Here is a 25,678-nt window from a genome sequence, read left to right as displayed (position 1 = left end):
ATGTAATCAGAATTCCCACATAAGAAGCCGTTGAAAAGACTTTGGCAGCGAAGACCAGATAAATGACAAATATGTCTTTAAAAATTGTGAATTATTTATTACATAATAAAAGTTATTAGAAATTGTATACGGTGTTGTTGGTTATAGTTTTGATAAATTTTGAAAATATGTATCCTTTCTAATGTATCTTCAGCACTTCTGTTATTATGTTCTCATTCTATTGATCTTTCCTATTGGTTGAAAAGCAAAAAAGAATGTTGATACTGGAAATCTGAAATATAAACAGAAACTGCTCTAGATATTCTGCACTTGCCGAGTATTCTGCGTATGCTCAGGAAGCATCTGAGGAAAGAGAAACAGTTAATGACTCAGGTTGCTAAGCTCTCATCAAGGCCATCAGCCAATGTGATTGCCACAAACCATAAAATAAATGAAGCAGCAACAGGTTTGCCAGTAATTTCAGCTTCTGTTAGCAAGCTGTTCCTTATAACTGTGGGATATCACTGCCTCATTTACTCAGATATGACTGAAAGGAAGAATGGGTAAGAGAAGCTCATCAGCTCATAGTGGAGCATCATCTACCATGTGCTTATCAGTGCACGTTACTTCATGAAGCACTTTTCAGAATTTAGCGCCAAGCATTCAGCCAGGATCTGCAGCCAGAGGTGCCAGTCTTCTCGTGATTTGGATGCCATATTTAAGTCAGACAAGGTATATAATATCAAACTGAATATGACCATGAAGGGTAAGCATTTATCACCATAGGCACATTAACCGTTTTGTACAGCCAGTGCAACCAATCTTTTAAAGAATGATATTATAATCACCATCAGTACAGGTGCACCATAGGCTGTGTGCTGAGTCCCCTGCTCTACTTGCTTTATACTCATGCACATCTCCGATATCATAATTAAATCTGCTGATGACACCACTGTCGTTGGCCAAATCAAAGGTGGTGATTCAGAAGAAGGTTGGAAGTCTGGCTGAATGCTGCCACAATAACAACTTCTCACTCAATGTTAGCGAAGCCGAAGAGCTGATTATTGACCACTGGAGCAGAAAACTGGAGGTCCATGAGCCTGTCCTCCTCAGGGAATCAGTGGTGGAGAGGGTCAGCAACTTTAAGTTCTTCATTGTTAACATTTCAGAGGATCTGTCCTGAGTCCAGTGTGTAAGTGCCATTACAAGGAAGGTGTAGCAGTGCCCCTACTTTCATCGAAGTTTGTGAAGAATCAGCATGTGATCTAGAACTTTGACAAACATCAATAGATGCACGGCGGAGAGTATACTGACTTGGTATAAGTACATAAGAAATAGGAGCAGGAGTAGGCCGTCTGACCCATTAAGCCTGCTCCTCTATTCAATAAGATCATGGCTGATCTGGCCATTGACTCATCCCCTCCTATCTGCCTTTTCCCGACAACCCTTAATTCCTCTACTGTGCAAAAATCTATCCAAAATCTATCTATGGAAGAACCAATGCCCTTGAACGAGAAAAACCTACAAAAAGCAGTCGATACAGACCAATCCATCATAGGTAAAGACCTTCCCACCATTGTGCTCATCTACAATGAGCACTATACTTACAGATTAGGATGCTGCACTGTCAAATGGTCCAATGCTTTTAGAGTTTCTGAGCCATTATGCCATTAGACTGGTTTGTAAGTGCTTTGCTGATGGATAACAGATCATGAATATTGAAACTCATGTTCTCAATAGTTATTGTTTAATTATTTATTTTTATTATTTTGTTTGTTTTTTTTTTCCTATTGTATTTGCATACAGTTGTTTGTCTTGTGTGTGGTTTTATTAATTCTGTTCAGTTTCTTTGTTTTTACTGTGAATGCCCACAAGACAATGAGACTCAGGGTTGTATATGGTGACATATATATACTTTGATGATTAGTTTACTTTGAACTTAATTAACCTGCCATAAAATGAATCCAGAGAAATCAATATCTTGGTTGTTGGAGACCACCAAGGCCCATTAGCAATTAAATCAATCTCTCTACAAGATCTTTTCTCAGGATACCTAAGTTTCTTTTGGTGGCAACTAGAGTAATAAATGTTTTATGTAGTGTGTGTGGTGGCAATCTAGGATCCCTAATCAGAGTTTGAATGATCCAGTCATGAGAATCATGGCCATTCTTGATGTAGAGTTAGAAAACCATAACCGTAAATAAGCCAGGACTATCACTATTCTGTCCAGCTAAATTCTCAATTGATTTAAGTTTGTATCTACTCTAGTCAGTTTAGCAGCTGGACTTTTCAATTAAAGGAACTAACTTTTACCCGACAAGATTAAGTATCTTGTAGGATTTACAAATGCCCAGAATTTAAATCTTTTAAGATCCAGCTTCCTAGTTATGGGTCCAGGGCCTACATCCAAAGGAACTATCCTCAGACAGCTGGGGTCTATTCCTAGAATGTTCCTATCATTTTTGAATTATTTTATGAAAATGGCCCAATATGAATCCACCATAAATAAACTTTTGATCTTTATACCCTGCCAGTCAAGACTACACCAGTCATTCAAAACACTTTATGCAGAAAAATCACCCAGGGCATGAACCACCCAATGTAGCTTGATTGAATAGAGCCTCACTGCCGATGACATTGGACTGGGAAGAGGGCCTTACCTTGTTTAATCTTCCAATGCATTTGGAGGGTTTGGCAGAGGTAGCTCTGGAGGCAGATTTCCAGTTCCTCAAGGTTCTTGCTGTTGTTATTTTAGGTGCTGCCCTGTAGATCGTAAGCTTTGCACCATACTTGAGATCTTCAAATACACTCAGCCAAAAGCCATGTTGGCACATTCAAGATGGTGGTAAACTACTACATCTGTTTTAGTTGAGAGGTGGCTCCTGAAATATGAAAGGCAGTCCATTTTTTTGTCGTGTTCGCCCTATGAACCTTATTGTCTAGTAGAAGTGGGGTGCAGCAGAAACAGGCTGGAAAAAGACCTTTAGTGAGAGCACTCGTGGCTATTTATATTGGATAGGAATTAAAGACTTTACTTGAGTTTAGAATTACACTATACCATCACACCTGGCAATGACTTTCCCCATGACAGATCGCAGGGAAACACCTCTGTTGATAACCTAGTCAGGCACTCTTTTTCTTAAAGTATTCACAACTATGTCATCCGAGGTGTCCTAGCAATACCTCCTCTTTGCACAGTGATAACAATAGCTCTCTAGGAGGAGGAGGAATTTTACCTTTCCTTTCTGCCATGGTCCACTCTCCTCTCCTCTCAGATTCTTCCTTCTCCAGTCCTTTACCTTTCCCACCCGCCTGGCTTCACCTATCACCTTCTAGCTTGTCTTCCTTCCCCTCCTAGCACATTTTTATTCTGGTATCTTCCCTCATCTTTTCTCCCCCAGTTCTGGTGAAAGGTCTTGGTCCAAAGTGCCGAATATATTTATTTCCATAGGCGCTATCTGACCTATCAAGTTCCTCCAGCATTTTGTGTATGTTGCTTTGGATTTCCAGCAACTGCAGAATTTCATGTGCTTAAAATGTTACCATCACTCCAAATGTGTCACTATATATAAATATATATCACAAAACTTTGCATATTAATTTGCATTAATGTACAAAGCGGCAAATTATTATTGATACATCAGAAATTAACTCCTATGTTCGCAAAGTAAAATGTTTAAAAAGCTACCAATAATGATAATGTACGGGATTGCCTAACTTCAATTCAGAATGTGAATACAAATGACCCCTCACCATCTCAGCGGGTTGAATCAAATGATTGACGGAGACTGGGGGGGCGGGTTATGATCGCGATGGCGTCATTTCCGCCGGCGTAGGGAGGTTGTTTCCAGGTGAGAGGGCAAAGCAGAATGGCGGAGGCAAAAGGTAAAGAAATGGGTTGGCAGCTGGGTTTGGGGCAAGGATTTGTAATGTAGATAGCGGCATGTGTATGAAATAGGAAGTGGGCGGGTAAAGACCAGCGGTCAGGAAATGAAGAGCACGAAGGCAGCTTTACGTAGCGGGCTACAACCTGACAACTGTGGGATGGGCCGCACTATTGGCCTTAACATATCGGATCAGATATGTACAAAACTATAATGCCTATAGGGGCTGAGTTGCCTGATTCTATATTTATGTAATTCAATTGTAATAATATCTGATTTCCAGAAAATGACATTCAGCTGTTGGCAACTCATTGTTTAAGCATTCGGTGCAATAATTGGCATGTATTGGTGTTCAGGTTTGGCTCGAAAGAAACTTTGTTTCATAGGCTGTGACTTTTCTTTGGAGCATAGGAAACTGATGGGGTGATCTTAAAGGTTTATAAAGTCATGAGAGTATTAGAGGGGATTATCACAATCTTACAATGGTAAGACTCTTGGCAGTGTGGAAGATCAGAGGGATCTTGGGGTCCGAGTCCATAGGACACTGAAAGCTGTTGTGCAGGTTGACTCTGTGGTTCGGAAGGCATATGGTGTTTTGACCTTTATCAATCGTGGGATTGAGTTTAAGAGCAGAGAGGTAATGTTACAGTTATATAGGACCCTGATCAGACCCCAGTTGGAGTACTGTGCTCAGTTCTGGTCACTTCACTACAGGAAGGATGTGGAAACTATAGAAAGGATGCAGAGGAGATTTACAAGGATGTTGCCTGGATTGGGGAGCATGCCTTATGAGAAAAGGTTGAGTGAACTCAGCCTTTTCTCCTTGGAGCAACGGAGGATGAGCAGTGACTTGATAGAGGTATACAAGATGATGAGAGGCATTGATTATGTGGACAGTTTGAGGCTTTTTCCCAGAGCTGAAATAGCTAGCATGAGAGGGCATATTTTTAAGGTGCTTGGAAGTAGGTACAGAGGAGATGCCGGGTATGCTTTTTAGTGGTGAGTGCATGGAATGGGCTGCTGGCAGTGGTAGTGGAGGTGGAAGCAATAGGGTCTTTTGAGAGACTCCTGGATAGGTATGTGGAACTTAGAAAATTGGAGGGCTGTGGGTAAGCCTAGGTAATTTCTAAGGTAAGGATATGTTCAGCACAGCTTTGTGGGCCGAAGGGCCTGTATTGTACTGTCGGTTTTCAATGTTTCTCCCTAGGATAGGTGAGTTTAAAATTGAAGTCTTAAGGTGAGAGAGGAGAGATCTGAGGGGCACATTTTTTTATTCAGAAGGTGTATGGAATGAGCTTCCAGAAGAAATGATAGATCCAGGTACAATTACAATGTTTAAAATACATTTGAACAAGTTCCTGGATAGTAAGGTTTAGACCAGGGGTTCCCAACTTGGGGTCCACAGAGCCATTGGTTAATGGCAGGGGCCCATGAATAAATAAAGGTTGGGAACCCCTGGTTTAGAGATGTAGGCCAAATGCAGGGAAAGGGAAGGTATGTTGGTTGGCAGGGATGAGTTGGGCCATAAATAGTACACATTTGATAATGCAATGGAATTTGTACCAATAATGGAAGGTCAACTATTGATAACCCACATCAGCACAATGGTTGCAGTGAGCGATGTTAAGGTACATCTATAAACGTGGCACATTCTGTTCAGAAAACACGAATTATTAAGTATGTGGCTCTGATACATCTATGAGAAAATGGAGTAATTTTTCAGTCTGAAGTTTAAACAATAGTAATTCTGCAAGTCAGTTTTTCTCCCCGTTATTACATCATTAAAAAGAACTATCCAATCTAGTAAACATGAGTGAATCTGCAGATGCTGGAAATAAATAAAAACACAAAATGCTGGCAGAACTCAGCAGGCCAGACAGCATCTATGGGAGGAGGCAGTGATGACGTTTCGGGCTGAAACTCCTGTTGAAGAACGTTATCACTACCTCCTCCCATAGATGCAGTCTGGCCTGCTGAGTTTTGCCAGCATTTTGTGTTTTTATTTTTTTATCCAATCTAGTACTTCTCTACAGACTGCAGTATTGGTTGCCTTTTTTTTTGAATGGTGTTGGTCTTGGGAGCTATAATCCCTGGATAAGGGTTAAAATCTTTTTCCACAGGAATTTTTTCGATTGGAGTTGTGAATCCTTGGAATTTTCTACTGAATTATTAAAAATATTTAAAGCTATGTTTCCAAAATAAGGGGAACAGGGTAGAAAACTATAATGCCAAAGATCAAATAGGCTGTAATTTTATTAATAGTGGAACACTCTTGTGTTCTGTTCCTATTTAAGTTAATATGCCTGTAAGATTTTTCATGTGATGGCTGCTCAACTGCCTGAGATCCTTTTAAATAGTTGACTCATAGCAACTGACTCCAGAAAGTCCACATTAAAGAGATTGTTCTGTTTTGGCTCAGCAGTATGTGCTGCTTGCTTCTCAGTGCCTAAGTCAAAGCATTAGGTTTTCCATCAGATGCTGAGTGAGTTGATCCTTCTATTGACTTCTCTAAGTAGCTACACCTTATACTTTCTGGGACCTATACCAGAAAGTGTCGACGACTATTACTAACATCTGTTTTCCAATATCCTGCCAAAACATGGGGAAAAAAATGGGGTACCTATATTGGCGTTTTTTTTTCCAAAACAAATTCTTGTTGAATTAAGAACATCTCAATAAATATTTCCTCATATGGTTCTGTGCCACACGCCTAGTTTGATGGCAGAGAGAGAGAGAGACCTACACTATAATAACAGCAGCTGCTCACGTCCGTCCACTTGATATTTGTTGGACTGAAATCCTGAAAGCATTCCTTTAGTGGCTTGAGCTTATTGAAATGTGACAGCTGATGTGAGGTGCTAGGGATTAAATAGCAGCATCATTAAATCTTGAACCCTAACTTCAGCTTTCTTTTTGAGGTTTAGACTATTTGGGACAGGAATTTTTTGTGACCTTCACTGTGATATTGTGAAAGGTGTTAATGTGTGGGCTAAACTGGGACTTAATTCTTATGCTTTTTAAGTATTTCTCCATGTTATATATATATATATATATTTTGTTTTCTAAATAACATTTTACTACATACAGTCAAGTCTTTTTTAACAAAATTTACAGATTAGGATGCTGCATTCTCAAATGGTCCAATGTTCGTCGAGTTTCTGAGCCATTGTACCATTAGAACTGTTCGTGTTTTTCTGATGGATAACAGATCATGAATATTGAAAGAAAAAGGAGAAAGAAGGGGAAAATGTAGAGTTGCTTAATTTTGTATTATGATGTCTGGTTGAGCCCATCGAGCACATCTATAAGGAGCGTTGTCACAGGAAAGCAGCATCCATCATCACAGACCCTCCCCCCCCCCGGCCATGCTCACTTCTCACTGCTGCCATCGGGGGTACAAGAGCCTCAGGACCCAGACCACCAGGGTCAGGAACAGTTATTGCCTCTCAGCCATCAGGCTCTTGAACCAGTGGGAATAACTTCACTCGTCCCCTCACTGAACTGTTCCCACAACCTACACACTCATTTTAAGGACTTTTCTTCTTATGTTCCTGATATTTATTGCTTGCTTGCTTGTTTGTTTGTTTATCTATCTATCTATCTATTTCTTTTTTTTCTATTGTATTTGTACTGTTTGTTGTTTGCCCATTGGTGGCCTGTCTGTCCTGCTAGGGCAGTCTTTCATCGATTCTGTTATGTTTCTTGGATTTACTGTGACTGTCCGAAAGAAAACAAAACTGAGGATTGATATGATGACATATGGGTACCTTGATAATAAATTTACTTTTAACTTTGAGCTTTCATTTAATGGGCCAAATGCTGTTAGGAGTATTTTGTAATTTATGCATTTGGTTTGTTGTGTATTGGCATGTATTAAAGTTTATTACACTAGAATAGCTCTTGGCTAGAAGTGTAACATCATCACAGTGCACGTGTTTGCATTATTCAGGGTGGCTGGTACAAAGTTTAATTTCATTAATTGCACCAATAAGATAATTCATCCATTAAGCTTCTCATGTAAAAGATTGGCAGTTCATTTGGCCCTTCATCATCCTGATGGATGTTTGTACAGTTTGAAAGTGAGTACCACTGAGCAGGATATCTGCACATGTTCTAACAAAACCAAAACTTAGACTTTATTAATTTTCTCTAGAGCAGGGAAATGAAAGTGACCAGTTTGAGGTGTTGGATTTGGCTGAATATGCTAAACGACAAAGATGGTGGAACCGATTCTTCGGCAGAAACTCTGGACCAATTGCTGAGAAATATACAGTAGCAACGCAGCTGATGATTGGAGGAGCCAGTGGATGGTAAACTGAACACTTTTTCATAATGGTCTTGAGCAGAAAAGTTAACCCTGCTTACTTTATATTCATCCTGAATTAAGGAGGGAGACCTGCAAGAGTTAGTAATATTGCAAATGTTGCTACGAGGTCAATCTGTTATGATTTTATGTGTTGCTTTTTGTAGTATTCCAATGAATAGATTGAGTGTGATCTAGTAACAAAATAAGTTAATTTTTTTTAAACTGAATATCACATCTACTGTGATCCTATAGAAATGAAGATTAGATGTCTCAGTTGATAAGCTACCTGAATGAAAAGAAAAGAAACTGATTGGTAAACTCTATTAGTTGGAAGTTGCTGGCCCATTTTAACCTGCTTTCTAGTTACACCAAATAACCTCTATTCTCTTGAAGCGCTCCCACCAGATTTCATTCGAGGAAGTACTCGGAGCTCATTGTAGGTTCCTAGCTGATGTAGTACTGGAAAGTAGACCAGTTATTAAATATTCTGTAATCAAACAATGTGAAATAATTTCAAATCAGTACTGCCAGCCCAGTGACCTATATGAAAGCTGATTAGGGCTCTGAATTTTTACAGATATTTGGATGGTTTGATAGGTCAACCAGTTTAATTCACTTACTTTGAGATCCTGGCAGGCCTAAAAAACGTACAAACTCATTTTCAGCATTTTGTACAACTTAAGCTCACAGACCTGTGTTTTAGTTTTTTGTCACATACTCCTCTTCTGTAACTTGTAAATGCTAGTACTGGATGTCTTGCCTTGATCCTCAAGGGAATCTAACATCAAATCTATCAGTATTTATACAGTTTGTTTTTCTGAAAATGTTAAGAAAATATTGAATTTTTATATAATTTTTGCAGGTGTGCTTTCTCTTTCAGAAAGTTGGTAAATTAGCTGCAACTGCAGTTGGGGGAGGCTTCTTCCTGCTACAGGTGAGCCTGACTTGATTCTGTCAAAAATGACTGAAATATTAATTGATTAAGTACAGGACAATGATACAATTGGGGAAGCTCAGGAGAATGTAATGAGGAGGTCTAGAAAAGGAAGAAACTTGTTCATAAACTCAAGATTGTTTGCATTTTTGTAAAATTAATGGGCAGTTCTGTCATAAAACAAATGTAAGTGCATTTAGTTGACTGGGAATTCAGTCTTAAAGAAGAATAGATAAAGTTGGATTTCAGCTAGTGTTCCATTGAAAGCACTTGTGCAAAATGCATCCGTTCATTTCCGGATGACCTTTTTCTGCAAAATATGTAACTGGTAAAAATATCTTCCTTATAGATGAGAGGTTGTTGACTGGATATAATAAAAATTGTTGCGTGATTGTTTGTTATTAAGCATGTCTGGGCTTCAGGCACAGATCCTTCACATGCAACAGGTGGTAATGAGGAAGCCTGTACCAGCCAAGTGGTCTGTCAACGTATGGAGCAAATACTATCAGTCTCCAGCAGTGGCCTGAGCTTATAGTGTTTGCCAGAGTGCACCCATTAGCTTGTATCTCAGTGCTGAGTGGCCACGCCACTGCTGCTTGTTATTCTTACCAAAGCGAGTCATTACACTGCATTCACATTTCTCTAGCTGTTTTCTCTGTGTATACCTCATTTTTGAATTACATGCCATTCATAGTTTATTTGAAAAGATTTTAATTATTTTTTTGTCCGGAAACCACAAAATGTAACTGCAGAAACTATTTGAAAAGTGACTAGAAACTGGAGGGGTAGATGATGTCCGTTTTAGTCTGTAGAGAGCTGGGTGCCAGGCAGATTATTGTAGTAGAAGGCTGGATAGTTAGAGAGAGAGAGAGAGAGAGAGAGATCTCTCTCTCCCTCTCTCCCCTCCCCCTCTCTCTCTCTCCTCTCCCCCCTCTCTCTCTCCCCCCTCTCTCTCCCCCCTCTCTCTCCCCCCTCTCTCTCCCCCCTCTCTCTCCCCCCTCTCTCTCTCCCCCCTCTCTCTCCCCTCTCTCCCCTCCCCCTCTCTCTCCCCTCCCCCCTCTCTCCCCTCCCCCCTCTCTCTCCCCTCCCCCCTCTCTCCCCCTCTCTCCCTCTCTCTCTCCCCCTCTCTCTCCCCCTCTCTCTCCCCTCTCTCTCCCCTCTCTCTCCCCCTCTCTCTCCCCCTCTCTCTCCCCCTCTCTCTCCCCCTCTCTCTCCCCCTCTCTCTTCCCCCCCTCTCTCTCCCCCCCTCTCTCCCCCCTCCCTCTCTCCCCCCTCCCTCTCTCCCCCCTCCCTCTCTCCCTTGTTTTGTTGACACAATGATTTTTATGGGTTAACCCACACTACTTATTTTCCTCCCTCAGATGACAGAGCAAAATGAATGCTGCTCAATCAGTGATTAATTCAATCACCAGAACACAAGTAAAATGCTTCTTTTACCACTGCCACTTTCTCTTGTGTAAACTCTGATAACCAACTTGCACTTCAGGGAGGAAAAAATAAGCATTTCTTGCATCACAAGACAGATTTTGCATAACTTTGTACTGAATCAAGCTGCACTGGGAAAGATGGTGTAGTAATCTAGTGTTTCTTCCAGATTGCCAATCACACGGGGTACATCACTGTTGACTGGAAACGAGTGGAGAGAGATGTGAACAAAGCAAAGAAGCAGTTGAAAATTGGCAAAAATAAGGTTGCATCAGAAGTACATGGTGCATTTGATGAGGTAGGGAGATAATAACATACAAAGATATGTATTGCTGCCTAACTGCATTAACCAAGTAAAGGCCAATGCGGTTTTCCTCTGTCAATTCTATTTAAGAGGAGCTGAATACTTTTAATTTTGGTCTATTGACATGTTTAAATTAATAAGAAAAAATACTTACTGCAGCCTATCACTGGGCAACTACTGTCTCCCAACTCCGTCCCACCCCTCCCCCTCTCAGCTGGTTCCACTTGTCTGTAATCTCCATCTTCACCTTTTGCCTGCCAGTCTCAGCTTTGCCCTCCCTCTCACCTTTTTATACTTCCTATCTCCCCTCAACATTCTCATTCCTGAAGCAAGATCTCAACTTAAAACATTGACTATCCCTTTGTCTGCACAGACTTGCTGAGTTTCTTTAGCAAGGTTTTTTCACTCCAGCATTTGCAGTCTCCTATGTCTCTAATATGGCCATGTTTAGATTCCTGTACAATAAAGTATTTTTTGTTTAAGGATAATGTTATTTCTTTCGGTTATGACACTTTCAGCAAACTACCTCACTGTATTTCAAACCTATTATTTAAAAAAGACAATCTTACACTGTCAGTTGTGTTGCCTTCCATCAGTCCTTGAACTTATTAAAAAAATCTTAAATACTTACACCTTCCCTTGCCCCCAAACTAAGAATTCTGAGATGTTCTCTTGCAGACTTGAAGTTGTTCCATAACAGAACACTGTTACTGTTATATAGTCACATGTTTTCTACCGAGCATTACTGTGGAAAATATGATGCAGTAATACGACTCAGTCAGAGTCTGCGGTGGGTAAAGCTATAAATATGTGTGTGCAATATGGACTCATCAGACAGTGTGTCAGATATTTATTCCATGGGCAGATCTGAAAAGATTGCTGGAATATTGTGAATATAGTTTAAAAGTAAACACCTGGAATGAAAAAAAATGAGTCCCCTACTTGTAAGTGAACAGTGCATATATCTTTATAGTTTTATTTTACACTTGATGCATCATGTTGACTACATTGAATTTTTAGTTCAAATATTCCTTTCCGGTGCAGTAATTGAAAACATTATAGATTTTCCCCTTTCCTCTATATTTCATGTGAATTCAGTTTCATACTAGTGTACTTATTGTATGAGCGGTACCAGTTTTGTTAGTACTTTGTCCATGTGACTAATCTGTCGGGGTGCTGACCTGTATTGACCTGCACATCTGTCTTTAGCATTTTTGTAAAATCTTAGCACTGTCCTTCATCTTTTTTTTTGGGAATCTCATCTTCCTCATTCCTCACATTATTTCCTGCCACCAATTCTCTTTTTCTCTTCCTTTCCATTTGCAAAATTGTTCCTTTTCTAACCATCTGGATCATTAATACCCGTTAAAAAGAGCTGTTGCTTTTAAACTGATCTGTAGGTGATACCATTTAGTTATTTTCAAAATAGAGGGAAATGTAAACTGCTGCTTTGTGTTTTCTCTCCACCACCAAGTTCTTAATCCAATAAACTTCAATATTGTTAACATGTTTATTCTATGTTATTTTATCAAATGCTTTTTTTGGAAGTGTATTCATAATAAGTTCATCAATGCTATCCTTATTTATCATTTTCTTATCAAGAAATTCAAACCATTTTATCAGGCATTATTTTTATTTCATAATTCTACACTAGCTTGTTTAAAATCAACCTATATCAAGTACAAACCCAATTTCCAGAAAAGTTATTTTCTGAAAATAACTTTTTGAAAAAGATATTTTCCAAAATGCAGCAAAAACAAAAATCTGTGAGATGTTAATTCACGTGAACCTTTATTTAACTGACAAAAGTACAAAGAAACGATTTACAATAGTTTTACTGACCAACTTAATTGTATTTTGTAAATATACACAAATTTAGAATTTGATGGCTGCAACACACTCAACAAAAGTTGGGACAGAGTTAAAATAAGATTGAAAAGTGCACAGAATATTCAAGTAACACCAGTTTGGAAGACTCCACATTAAGCAGGCTAATTGGTGGCAGGGGAGGTATCATGACAGGGTATAAAAGTAGTGTCCATCAAAGGCTCAGTCTTTGCAAACAAGGATGGGTCGTGGCTCACCCCTTTGTGCCAAAATTCGTGAGAGAATTGTTAGTCAGTTCTAAAGGAACATTTCCCAATGCAAGATTGCAGAGAATTTAGGTCTTCCAGCATCTATATTACACAATATTGTGAAAAGATTCAGAGACATCTCAGTGCGTAAAAGGCAAGGTCAGAAACCACTGTTGAATGCGCGTGATCTTCGAGTCCGCAGGCGACACTGCCTAAAAAACCATCATGCTACTGTGACAATTATAGCCACCTGGGCTCGGGAGTACTTTGGAAAACCATTGTCACTTAACACAGTCCGTTGCTGCATCCAGAAATGCAACTTGAAACTGTATTACGCAAGGAGGAGGCCATACATCAATTCTATGCAGAAACGCTGGCGAGTTCTCTGGGCCCGAGCTCATCTCAGATGGACCGAAAGACTGTGGAACTGTGTGCTGTGGTCAGATTCCACATTTCAGCTAGTTTTTGGAAAAAACGGGCGTCGAGTTCTCCGTGCCAAAGATGAAAATGACCATCCTGATTGTTATCAGCGAAAGGTGTAAAAGCCAGCATCTGTGATGGTATGGGGGTGCATCAGTGCCCACAGCATGGGTGAGTTGCATGTATGTGAAGGTACCATTGACTCTGAGGCATATATTAGGATTTTAGAGAGACATATGTTGCCATCAAGGCGATGTCTCTTCCCGGGACGTCCATGCTTATTTCAGCAGGACAATGCCAGACCACATTCTGCACGGGCTACAACAGCGTGGCTTTGTAGACACAGAGTGCGTGTGCTTGACTGGCCTGCTGCCAGTCCAGATCTACTATTGAAAATGTATGGCGCGTCATGAAGAGGAGAATCAGACAACAGAGACCACGGACTGTTGAGCAGCTGAAGTCTTATATCGAGCAAGAATGGGCAAAATTTCCAATTGCAAATCTACTACAATTAGTATCCTCAGTTCCAAAATGATTAAAAAGTGTTATTAAAAGGAAAGGTGATGTAACCCAATGGTAAATATGCCTCTGTCCCAACTTTTTTTTGAGTGTGTTGCAGCCATCAAATTCTAAATTTGTGTATATTTACAAAATACAATTAACTTGGTCAGTAAAACTATTGAAATTCTTTTCTTTGTACTTTTGTCAGTTAAATAAAGGTTCACGTGAATTAACATATCACAGATTTTTGTTTTTATTGCATTTTGGAAAATATCCCAACTTTTCTGGAAATGGGGTTTGTATATTTGTCCTTTCTATTTAGTTCTTCCCTCACTTCATTAGGTCACTAGCCAATGTTTGCTAGTGCCAGATTTATTACTTCATTTTCAGAGGGGTGTAGCATTTTGCAATCTTCTGGCACCCCTTCCAATATCCAAGAATTGAAAGGCTGTATAAAGAACTTTTGCAATTTCTTTTATTGCATCAAACATACAAAGACTTTGATTATGAGCCGTTTTTAGTTTTTTATTTCACTAATAATGTTTTTGAGTTCTCAGCTGCTTTGAAATGTTAAAAAAATGCTAACCAGTATTTTCTTTCTTCTTCCACCACATAGGTGACTGTGTTTGTGAAAAAGAACATTGTCCTCACAGGTGGTTTTGTAGGTGGCTTCCTAATTGGACTTGCATCATGAGGATTAGTTGAAGATGTTATTTTGAGTGAAGAACTACACTCCATAATACTTCCGTCCCTACCCTCCAAAGCATTGATAGATTGTATGTATTTTGTAGGGTGAGTGGCCCACAGATCAGTACTGAGCAAGTGGCTTTATTATATTGTATTGAAGGAGATTTTCCTTGCCGAATTCTTGGCCTCGCAATTCTTAATGAAATAAATCTTCAACATTTGTTTTTACCTTTGTTTAGGACTATAATCAAAGTGGTGTTGAATATAATAGCATGGTTGCACTCATGGAAGAATTGACATAAATTTTAACATGATTTGCATTCACAGAATGATCACATTCTAGTGCTCCTTCAGCACAAAATGAAAATCTTGTTATGTTTTATTTTTATATTTTGAATCTTAATAACCATGTGTAATTTTGGAATGGAATAATTGCCTGTGTACTTACATGGTTCCTAGCACTAACACTAAGTACTTGCTAAATATTGATGTTGTTGAAAATTATGCAGTCCCCATGCTGACACTTGAAAAAGATTGGAGTTTAATAATTTAATGTAGTTTGCAACATGATAAGAATGTATTTACAAATTCAATATGATGTCAAATTTATTAAAAACAGGTGCCTTGGGAGCATTGAAAAGTCAATACACAGTCTTAGAAGCTGAGTTTATTACTTGTTTCTATTTCCTTTTGTTTTGCCTTTTCATTTAAATATCCTTGTGCATTCTAGTTTTTAACATCACTTCCAGGTATCTTTTCTGACTTAAAAATTGCATTTACCATAGTGATTTCAGATCATGTTGCCCATGAGCAAAACCTGGTTCACTGTATGTTTCTGCAGACCTTGCTGCTTACCATTTATTGTTGCAGTGCAGCTAGGAATTAGAACATGTTATGCTCAGCATTTAGAAAATAACAATCGATATTAAAATCTCAAGTGTCTGATATCATAGTAAAAACTGATATGCTAATCTATGCATATTATATTACTGCTTTATACTGTCATTCTAGGTGTGATCTTTTACTGTTTTAAGTGATGCTTGTCTTTTCCACACTTGTACAATTGAGTCAGATTATAGATTCATATCTCACTGTTGAGATTTCAGTATGACCCTTGAGTAAATTGTTGCATTGGTGAAGTTACTGCCTTTCAAATGAGAGGTTATTGCTTATTCGCAGATGGGCATTGAAAATCCTATGGTGTGTGTGTTTTTTTTTTGAAGTATGTATTTATCTTGCTGAAACATTGTAGAATATTGCACTGTGCAAATTTGGCTGAATTAGTTTTGACTTTACAAAAGTGTCATTGGGTTATGAAGATACTTGAAACATTGGAACTTTCTGAATACAAAGTATTTTAATGAAACTTTGTCAAAAAATGACTTGCAGATTTAAAAATGAGCTACTTGGACTGGGCAGCCCACATAAACATTTTTTTCCACTTATAAACAGAAGGTAGGACATGAATATACGTTTATAAGGCATTTATTAGAATCTGTACACCTTTAATATATTTATATACCTGGTAATTGGATGAACCATTAATTTTTTTATATATATTAAGATACAGTATATGACAATCCACTTGAGCAAGAAAGTTTGTCTATTCTACAAAGAATTGATTCTAAACATAATTCTGTGACCTAAAGCCATTTGATTTATTGTAATTTGTCTTTTCCATGTTTAATTTCTCATTTACATGGTTTTATAATTTACATGGTCACTTCCAGCCTGATGGGCCCAATAGATTTCCTGCCCTGAAATACCTTTTAAGAACTTACATTTAAAAGGAAGTGATGTGAAATGCAAGCTGTGTCAGAGACAAGTTATATTGTTTGCCTCAGGAGTGTATGGCTTTTTTAGGAATTGTTTCCAATCTTTAGTGAACATTTGAACAAATGGGACATCTATGTTTGAACATTCCGCTATCCCAAACACACAATGCAGATTGTAATTTCAATACTGTATATGAAAATGTTATTCTGCTTTTACCAGCAATAATTTTTGTCATCTAGACAATTTGTAACATGGAGTCAATTTTGTTAAAATGTTTGCGCCAACTGCTATTTTATCCTTTCTTTCTGGTTCTTTCAAAAACTAAAGATTCACTGTACAAATTTGTACAGCATAGTCACAATTACCTTCCACATTAAAAAATGTTCATGCATTTCATTTTCAATTTGAAAATACAATGGAATCATTGTGGACTGTTACTGCAGCAGTCTATTTTTTTCATTGTGGAAATATGTACAGTATTCATAAAGCTGGATTTGCTCATATTTCTAGAGTCAATCACTACACAGGCATTTTTCCTGACTGGGGAAAAATAATAATGATTTGACTGATAGATTTCTCTGATTTGAATTAAAAATGCAGCTAAGGACATTTTTTTGATGTTCTCTCAGTTTAGTGCATTGAGTGCCAAGACGATATGCAATCTGATTTTTCTGCTTATCCAATTACTTGCTTGGTATACAGTAGGAGTATGTTTTGCCATTTGGTGCCTCTTGTTCTCTTTAATTTATCATTGTATTTTTGGTAACAGTATTATTTCTTGAAAGAATGCACATTGTTAACGGTGTTGAGAAAGTACACCATAAATGAGTTTTATGAAATGTTGTGTTTTGCATTTCTGTCTGTATTATTCCCTATCTACAGAAAGATCCTAATAAAACCTATATCCATTCATATTGACAGGCTATTGCAGATGACTAGCATGGACATGATGGGTGAAGGGCCTGTTTCTCTGCTGCCTGATTCAATTATTACATCAGTATGTTTCTACACTCAGTCACCCGTTACTCACAGTTAAGGTTTGGTAGCTGATTGGGTGCAGGCCCAGTTGGAAATAATTAGCAATTACCACACTCTGCAATTATTATAAATAAAATGCTCTGCAGGTCAAGTAACATCTGTGGAAAGACAAACAGTAAAAGCTCAAGCTGAAGGCTTTTGATCAAAAGGTACATAGAAAATATTACAAATTTAGTAAGTAGAAAGAGAAAATAGAAAGCAATATATGGAATAAAGAATGTTATAGAATGACTTATAGAATAGAATTTAAATCCAGGGACGCTGCTTTAGTGTTCCCATGCACATATTGCTCTTGCTTTCCTAACTAGAGATTTTGAGGGCTGCACCTAAAGAAACATGCTTTTGTCTTTACTGTATAAGTATAAAAGTAATAGATGATGTAATTGTTTCTAACCCCAATTAGAAACTCCTAAAGGAAATTCTGGAATGATTTCATAAAGAATGAAGTAGTGAACTTGTGAATATGGTAATAAAAAGATGATTTATTTAAACTATTCAAACAGTTGCAAGCTGGGAAGGAAGGAAAGATGGGTTACAGAGTCTGTCTCGTATCTTAAGAGTAATATAGAAAAATGACAAAGTTGGAATAAGCACACACTGAACTCCAGCCATTTTTACAAGATGGAATAAAATTTTATTTCCTTCAGCCAGAATATTGCAGACACAGAGCTTCCATATTTATTACTATTTTTATTTTTTACTTGCAAATAAACTGGAAAATGGGAGGAATAGGCCATCTCTATACCATCCATGTTCCTGCTATCTGCCCATTTCCACTGATGCATTTTGTGTTCACAAATCTACATATTTCTTCGAAGTAAATTAAACAACTTGGTCTCCAATGCATTTTGTGGCAGACAATATTGTGAAGAGATTTTTTGTGTTTTACTCTATACCTGGAGTCTGATTGCCCTTGTAGCCTGGTGAAATATCTCTCTCTGGCAGATGTATGTACATTTCAATGTAATTAATTAACCTCCAGTAACTACAATACTTGTCAATCCAATCTCTCATCACCACAAAGCCCAGTTTAACACTACATACATAAAGATGTTCATACAATGTTTATATTGTGCTTCTGGCGGAAACACATAGTGTCATAAAGCACTAAAGTAACAGGTCATTGAACCCATCTAGTCTGAGTTGATCTGTTAATCTACATGGGCCCATTGACCTGTGCCTGGACCCATCCATATACTTATCCAAACTTCTCTTAAGTGTTGCAATTAAACCTGCATCCACTGGTAACTCATTCCACATTCACACTACCCTTTAGGTACTCCTTAAATATTTATCCTTTCAACCTTAATCTATGACCTCTAGTGCTAGCTTCACCCAAACTCGTGGAAAAAAGCTTGTGTGCATCTACCCTATCTATACCCCTTAAAATTTTGTATACCTCTAGCAAATCTTCCTTTATTCTTCTTTGCTCCAAGGGAAAAAAAAGTCCTAACATATTCAGCCTCTCCTTATAACTCGGGTCCTCAAGGCCTGTAACATCCTTGTTCTAAAGCAATATTTATTTATTTAGTTAGTTTAGAACAGGCCCTTTCAGCCAATGAGCTGCACCACCCAGCAACCCACCTATTTAACCCTGGCCTAATCAGGACAATTTACAATGACCAATTAACTTACTAACAGGTACATGCATATATCTTTGGAAGTTATCGTGCTGCACATGTCTTCGCTTCCTTTGGTAGAACTAGTAACATTTAAAATGATTTTCTGACATCACTAAATTAGTGTAATATAAATAAAGTCATTCAAAGTTCCATAACCCATTTATAAAAATGGACAACAGACATTAATCACTGGAGTTCTGCTTAGACAGTCTATAACTTGACAGCATGAGCAATGAGTATCCCTGTGGCTATTCCCCTCAACAACAGAGGGACCACTTCGAATACTGCTGCAAGGGATGATCTAGCAGAGGAAAGCCACAGTTGTCAGGTCTCTGTGGTCAGAAGGGAAGTGTGAGAAGAGGTGAGCTGGAGTGATAGGGGATTCATCGGTTTGGGAACAGACAGAACATGCTGTGGACAAGAATGAGATTCCTGTATGGTATGTTGCCTCCCAGATGTCAGGGTCAGTGTCATCTTGAGTGGGAGGGTAAGCAGCCTGTCCAAGTTGACACCAGTGACATTGGTAGGAATGGTAATGGAGTCCTGCAAAGTGAGTTTAGGGACTTAGGTGCTCAGTTAAAGGACAGGACCTCCAGGATTCTGATCTCATGATTGCTACCTATGCCACATGCTAGTGAGGTCAGAAATAGGAAGAGTATACAGACTTATGCGTGACTAAGGAATTGGTGTATGAGAGAGGGGTTCAGATGTTTGAATCATTGAGCTCTTTTCCAAGGAAGGTGGGACCTATACAGAAGGGATGGTTTGCACCTGAACTGGAGGGCCACCAATATTCAGGTGTGAAAGTTTGCTAGTGCTGCACGGTGGTGGTGGGGGGGGGGGGTTTAAACTAGAGTTGAAGGGGGTTGGGAACCAGTGTACCAGAATAGATAGTGGGGTGGTTGTGAGAAAATATGTTAAGTCTACATACAAAGTCAGGAATTGAAAGGTTGAGCAGGGTGGGATTAAGCTCATCTGCCTTTCTTGCATCTCTGCATTGAAATATACACATTGTATTGCAAGAAAGGCAGCTGAGCTTAGGGCATGGATCCAGCGCATGGAATTATGACATTGTAGCCATTAGTGAGACTTGGTTGCAGAAGGGGCAGGACTGGCAGCTCAGTGTCCTATGGTTCCATTTTTTAAAATGTGATAGAGCATGAGTGATTAAAGGGGGTAGGAGTGGCATTACTTCTAAGGGAAAATGTCATGGCAGTGCTTAGACAGGACAGACTGGAAAACTTATTTACTGAGGCTATACGGGTAGAGCTGAGGAATAAAAGGATGACCATGTCAATGGGATTATTTTACAGACCACCTAACAGGCCAGGGGATTTAGTGAGCAAATTTTTAGAGATTGCAGGCTGTTTCAAGAAACAGAAGGTTGCAATAGCAAGTGATTTTATCTTTCTACATACTGACTGAGACTCCCATACTGTAAAAGGGCTGGATGGAATAGAGTTTGTCAAATGTGTTCAGGAAAGTTTCTTAATCAGTACATAAAGGTTCCAACTAGAGAAGGCATGTGACAGAAGTTTGTATTGGGGAATACTTTGCATCTAGTGATCATAATGACATTTGTCTCAAGATAATTATGAAGAAAGATAGGTCTGATTGGTGGGTTGTGATTTTAAATAGGAGAAAGGCCAATTTTGATGATATCAGAAGGGATCTGGCAAGTGTGGATTGGGACAGGTTGTTTTCTGACAAAGGTATGTTTGATAAGTTGGAGGCCTTCAAATGTGAAAATTTGAGAGTACAGAGTCTGTATGTTCCTGTCAGGCAATCAAAGCAGGTTCAGAGAACTTGGGTTTTCAAAACACATTAAGGCCCCTGGTTAGAAAAACAGGGAGGAGCAAATGAGGTGCTCGAGGAGTATAAGAAATGCAAATAAGCACTTCAGGAAGAGAAATCAGGGCTAAAAGAAAACACGAGGTTGCTCTAGCAAACATGGTGAAGGAGAGTCCCAAGGGTTTCAACAGATACATTAAAAGAAAAAGGATGGTGAGGGACAAAACTGGAAGATCAGAGTGGTAATTTGTGTGTCAAGCCAAAAGAGACGGGGGAAGATAAATATATATATATTGTGCATCTGTATTTATTTGAGAGATGGACAGTCTATAGAAGTGAGGCAGAGCAGCCACAAAGTCATGAATGATATACAGAGGAGGAAGTAATAGTTATAGAAAACCACAGCGCAGAAACAGGCCCTTCAGCCCACTGCTAGTCCCATTGATCTGCACCTTGACTATAGCACACCATACCACTCCCATCCATGTACCTATCCAAACTTCTTTAAACATTGAAATCAAAATCACATCCACCACTTGCACAGGCAGCTCGTACCACACTCTCTGAGTGAGTAGTTTCCCCTCATGTTCCCCTTAAATGTTTCACCCTTAACCGATGACCTCTAGTTTGCCCAATTTACTACTTCATCTTGAATGCCAATCAACTGAACCTTCTCGACCAACCTCCCATGCCAGACCTAATCAAATGCCTTGCTGAAGTCCATGTAGATAAGATCCACTGCCTTGCCTTCATCAACTTTCCTGGTAACTTCCTCAAAAATTTTACAAGATTGGTTAAACATGACCTACCATATACAAAGCCATGCTGACTCAATCCCTTACTATCCAAATACTCATATATCCAGTCTCTTAGAATATCTTCACATAACTTTCCCACTACTGGTGTCAGGCTTATAACTTTCTACTTTCTTCTTAGAGCCTTTCTTAAACAGTGGAACAACATTTGTCCAGAACCTCACCTGTTGCTAAGGATGATTTAAATATCCCAGCTAGGGCCCCTGCAATTTCTGCTCTTGTCTCCCACGGAGTCAAAGGGTACACCTTCACCTGTCCACCCTAATTTGCCTCAAGACAGCAAACACCTCCTCCTCTGTAATCTATGGCATCCATGACCTCCCTGCTGCTTTGCTTCACTTCTATAGACTCTAAGTTTGTCTTCTGAGTAAATACCAAAGCAAAAAAATCTATTTAAGATCTCCCCCATTTCTTTTGGATCCATGCATAGATTATCATTCTGATAATCCAGAGAACAAATTTTGTCCCTCGAAATCCTTTGGCCCTTAAGCCCTTAGGATTCTTCTTCACCTTGCCTGGTAAAGCAACCTCATGCCTACTTTTAGCTTTCCTGACTTCTTTCTTAAGAGTTCTCTTGCATTTCTTATACACCTCAAGTACATTTGTTCCCACCTGCCTATATCTGCTATGTAACTCCTTTCTTTTTAACTAGAGCTTCAATATCTCTCAAAAACCAAGGTTCCCTAAACCTGCCTTTTATTCTAACACCATATAGAGGGCCTCATTCTTATCAAGTACACCTTTCCCAGAAAACAGCCTGTCTCAATTCACACTTGCCAGATCTTTCGTGATACCATCAAAATTAGCCTTTCTCCAACCAGAGGACCAGACCCATCCTTTATTATAATTACCCTAAACCTAATGGCAATATGATCACTAGATGCAAAGTGTTCCCTACACAAACTTCTGTCAACTGTCCCGTCTCATTCACTAATAGGAGATCAAGTATTTGTTGTCTTGAGGTGTTTACTGTTTTGAGGAAAATTAGTGTTGATAAATTCCCAGAGGTGTTACCTCAGACCCCATGGGAGACTAGTGCAGAAATTGCAGGGGCTCTTTTTAAACGTCTTTAACCACAGGTGAGGTGCTGAAGGATTGGAGGACAGCTAATGTTGTTCCCTTTTTTTTACTAAAGGCTCTAAGAATAAACCAGGAAATTAAATGCCAGTGAGCTTGACATCAGTAGTAGGTAAGTTATTGGAAGATATTCTAAGGGACTGGATATATAAGTATTTGGATAGACGGGGACTGATTATGAATTGTCAACGTGGCTTAGTGGATGGGACGTTTGCGTTTAACCAATCTTATCGAGTTTTTCGAGGAGGTTACCAGGAAAGTTGATGAAGGACAATAATCAGAATCGGGTTTAATATCACTGGCATATGTCGTGAAGTTAGTTAACTTTGCATTAGCAGCACAATGCAATACATAATAGCGAGAAAAGAAACTGAATTACAGTAAGAATATATATGTAATAATTATATTAAATAAGTGCAAAAACTAGAAATTAAAAAATAGTGAAGTAGTGTTCATGGGTTCAATGTCCATTCAGAAATCAGATGGCAGAGGGGAAGAAGCAGTGGATGTTGTCCACATGCACTTTAGCAAGGTCTTTGATAAGGTCCCGCATGGCAGTTTGCATGGAAATTAAGGTCATTTGACTTCCAGGATGCGGTAGTAAAATGGATTAGACATTGGCTTCGTGGGAGAAGCCAGAGAGTGGTAGTAATGGTTGCCTCTCTGACTTGAGCTTTGAGACTAACAGCGTGCTGCAGCAATCAGTGCTGGGTCTGTTGTTGTCATCTATATTGATGATCTGTACGATAATGTGTTCACTGCAAAAGCAAATTTTGACATCATCATTGGGGATGTAGTAGACAGCAAGGGAGATTTGCAGCAGGATCTGAACTAACTGGTAAAATGGGCTGAAAAATACCAGATGTAATTTAGTGCAGACAAGTGTGAGGTGTTGCACTTTGGGAGGACAAACTAGGGTAGTACTTACATGATAGGGCAGAGGAGTATGGTACAACAAAGGGATCTGGGAATATAGATCCTTAATTCCTTGAAAGTAGCATCACAGGTAGATAGGGTCATAAAGAAAGCTGTTAGCACACCTGGCCTTCATAAAATGTTGAGTATATGAGTCGGGATATTATGTTGCATTTGTACAAGACGTTGGAGAGGTCTAACCTGGAGTACTGTGTGCAGTTTTTGGCCATTTACCTACAAGAAATATGTCAATGAGATTGAAATAGTGCAGAGAAAATTTGCAAGGATTTTGCCAGGACTTGAACTGAGTTAAAGGGAAAAGTTAAATAAGTTTGGACTTTATTCCCTGGAGCACAGGAGAATCGGGGGAGATTTGATAGAGGTATCCTAAATCATGAGGGGTATAAATTTGTTAAATGCAAGTAAGCTTTTGCCACTGAGGTTGGGTGAGATTAGAACTGGAAGTCATTGTTTAAGTGAGAAAGGTTGAAATGTTTAAGGGGAATATGAAGGTGATCCTCTTCACTCGGAATGTGGTGAGAATATGAAATGAGCTGCCAGCAAAATGGTGGCTATGGGTTCAATTTCAACATTTAAGAGAAATTTGGATAGGTACAGGTTTGGGCAGGGTATGGAGCAGGTCGATGGGAGTAGGCAGATTAATAGTTCAGCACAGACTAGATGGGCTGAAGGGCCTGTTTCTGTGCTGTAGTATTCTATGACTCTAATTCATCAATTGAAATAACTTGCTCCTGTCTATCCAGTTCCTACTGCTCCCCTACCACTAGATTCCCTCCCCTGCCCAGTTCATTACCCTTATTTGGTTCCATGTTCTCCTTCCTTTCCTAGCAGATTCTATCATCTGGACCCCTTTTTTTCCTCCAATGACTTCCCAACCTCCTCACTATTTGTCTGTCACCCCTCTTCAGCTAGATCTACCCGTTCCCGTCACTGGCTATTTAGGATATCCAATTAAAGAAACCCTGACTGTGGAAGGAAGCTAGGGCATTAGTTGCTGCTCCAATGAGCTGCACATGCAATACCATTAATGATGGCTTACCAAGAATTAATGCATAGTTGGTAGCCAGATGGCTGACGTAAAATTTTAATACATAATTAAATAAACATACAAGGTGGCAAGAAATTAGTAATTGATATTTGTCTTGGAGTAAATTTCAGGATATCTCTGCACTCTCTTGCCATTCCTGGGTGATCAAGTTATTGTGACTTTTTTCCTGCTGTACTGACAATCTGAAAAGATGAGATCAGAGTGTAGCATTTGCAGGCAATGATTAGATTTCAGCTTTTCTTTTCTTCTTTTAAAAAACCTGAACAGCAAACTGATGTCTTTGCATGTATCTTACAGCACTCGTGCATATCTTGGATCACATGTTGGCATTTGCTTTCTTGATAATGATGAGCTGTAAAAGAAGCATAAAATAAAATTTCTGTGATTCTACATGTTCATCCAGTTTCCTTTCCTCGCAGGAGATCCCCATGGATGCCAACTGAGGAAAAGAAAGTTATTGGCAAATCATGTTTTATTAAGTTACTATTGATTACGAGTGTAATCCCTGCAAAAGTGAATGGATGATGCTGAAACTGCAGCCCTAAGATTACCTTTTTGTCATGATGGCTCTGGCAGTCTCAAGTAATCAGCTTTCTTATAAATACTATGTGACAGTTTGTTCTTTTTTAATACATTGAGTTGTGTCTAGAAAAGGATTGAATCTGAAAAAAGTAATTGTTGAAATTAGTGAGGATACAGTTAGGCCTAGAAGATCCAGTTTTTACTTTTTAAATGTAACCTAAAATCCTATTCAGAATATGGGTGTGTTGAATTCTCCACTTCACTAATAAGTTGTTCGGGCAAACATTTCTGTAAGGTCATGAATAATGCTACAGAAGTTTTTAACCAATGCTGAAAGGTAAGCCACATCTGACCAAGGAACATTGCATTACTGAAATTATTTTCTGTCATTTACAAGTTGTATTAGAGATTAAATTCTTTCAATACCCACGAGTGGGTGTTTAATAAAAGCATAATGCATTACCATTGATCTTAATGAGATTAAACAGCTGCATAATAAAGTCATGTATGATAGGTAAGAGAGAATAAAATGAATGAC

The 25,678-nt window shown here is 38.9% G+C and overlaps 2 protein-coding genes across 11 annotated transcripts in view; one reads left to right on the top strand and one right to left on the bottom strand.

The window, feature by feature from the left end:
* cmc4 (C-x(9)-C motif containing 4 homolog (S. cerevisiae)) overlaps positions 1–25,678 on the bottom strand; it is a 75,430-nt gene that overhangs the window by 45,247 nt on the left and 4,505 nt on the right. Inside the window, exons 1-2 of one of the 10 annotated variants that reach the window (XM_059977239.1) lie at positions 3,733–3,763; positions 2,640–2,861 (exon numbers count right to left, since the gene is read on the bottom strand). The exons of 8 other annotated variants lie outside the window; for them this stretch is intronic. In XM_059977239.1, coding sequence (XP_059833222.1) covers positions 2,640–2,661 — 22 coding nt within the window. In that variant the 5' untranslated portion in view covers positions 2,662–2,861; positions 3,733–3,763. Of the gene's footprint in view, positions 1–2,639; positions 2,862–3,732; positions 3,764–17,938; positions 24,971–25,678 lie in introns of those variants that run through there. One more of the 10 variants, XM_059977248.1, reaches the window with a different exon arrangement.
* On the top strand, positions 3,799–17,203 carry fundc2 (fun14 domain containing 2). The gene is given in 5 exon segments (XM_059977249.1): positions 3,799–3,864; positions 8,017–8,181; positions 9,036–9,103; positions 10,698–10,826; positions 14,445–17,203. Coding segments are annotated over 5 exon segments (456 nt in total). The 5' UTR covers positions 3,799–3,848; the 3' UTR covers positions 14,523–17,203.

This window comes from Hypanus sabinus, chromosome 8, assembly GCF_030144855.1.
Source record: "Hypanus sabinus isolate sHypSab1 chromosome 8, sHypSab1.hap1, whole genome shotgun sequence".
Taxonomy (NCBI): domain Eukaryota; kingdom Metazoa; phylum Chordata; class Chondrichthyes; order Myliobatiformes; family Dasyatidae; genus Hypanus; species Hypanus sabinus.
This window is presented reverse-complemented; position numbering and strand designations above follow the sequence as displayed.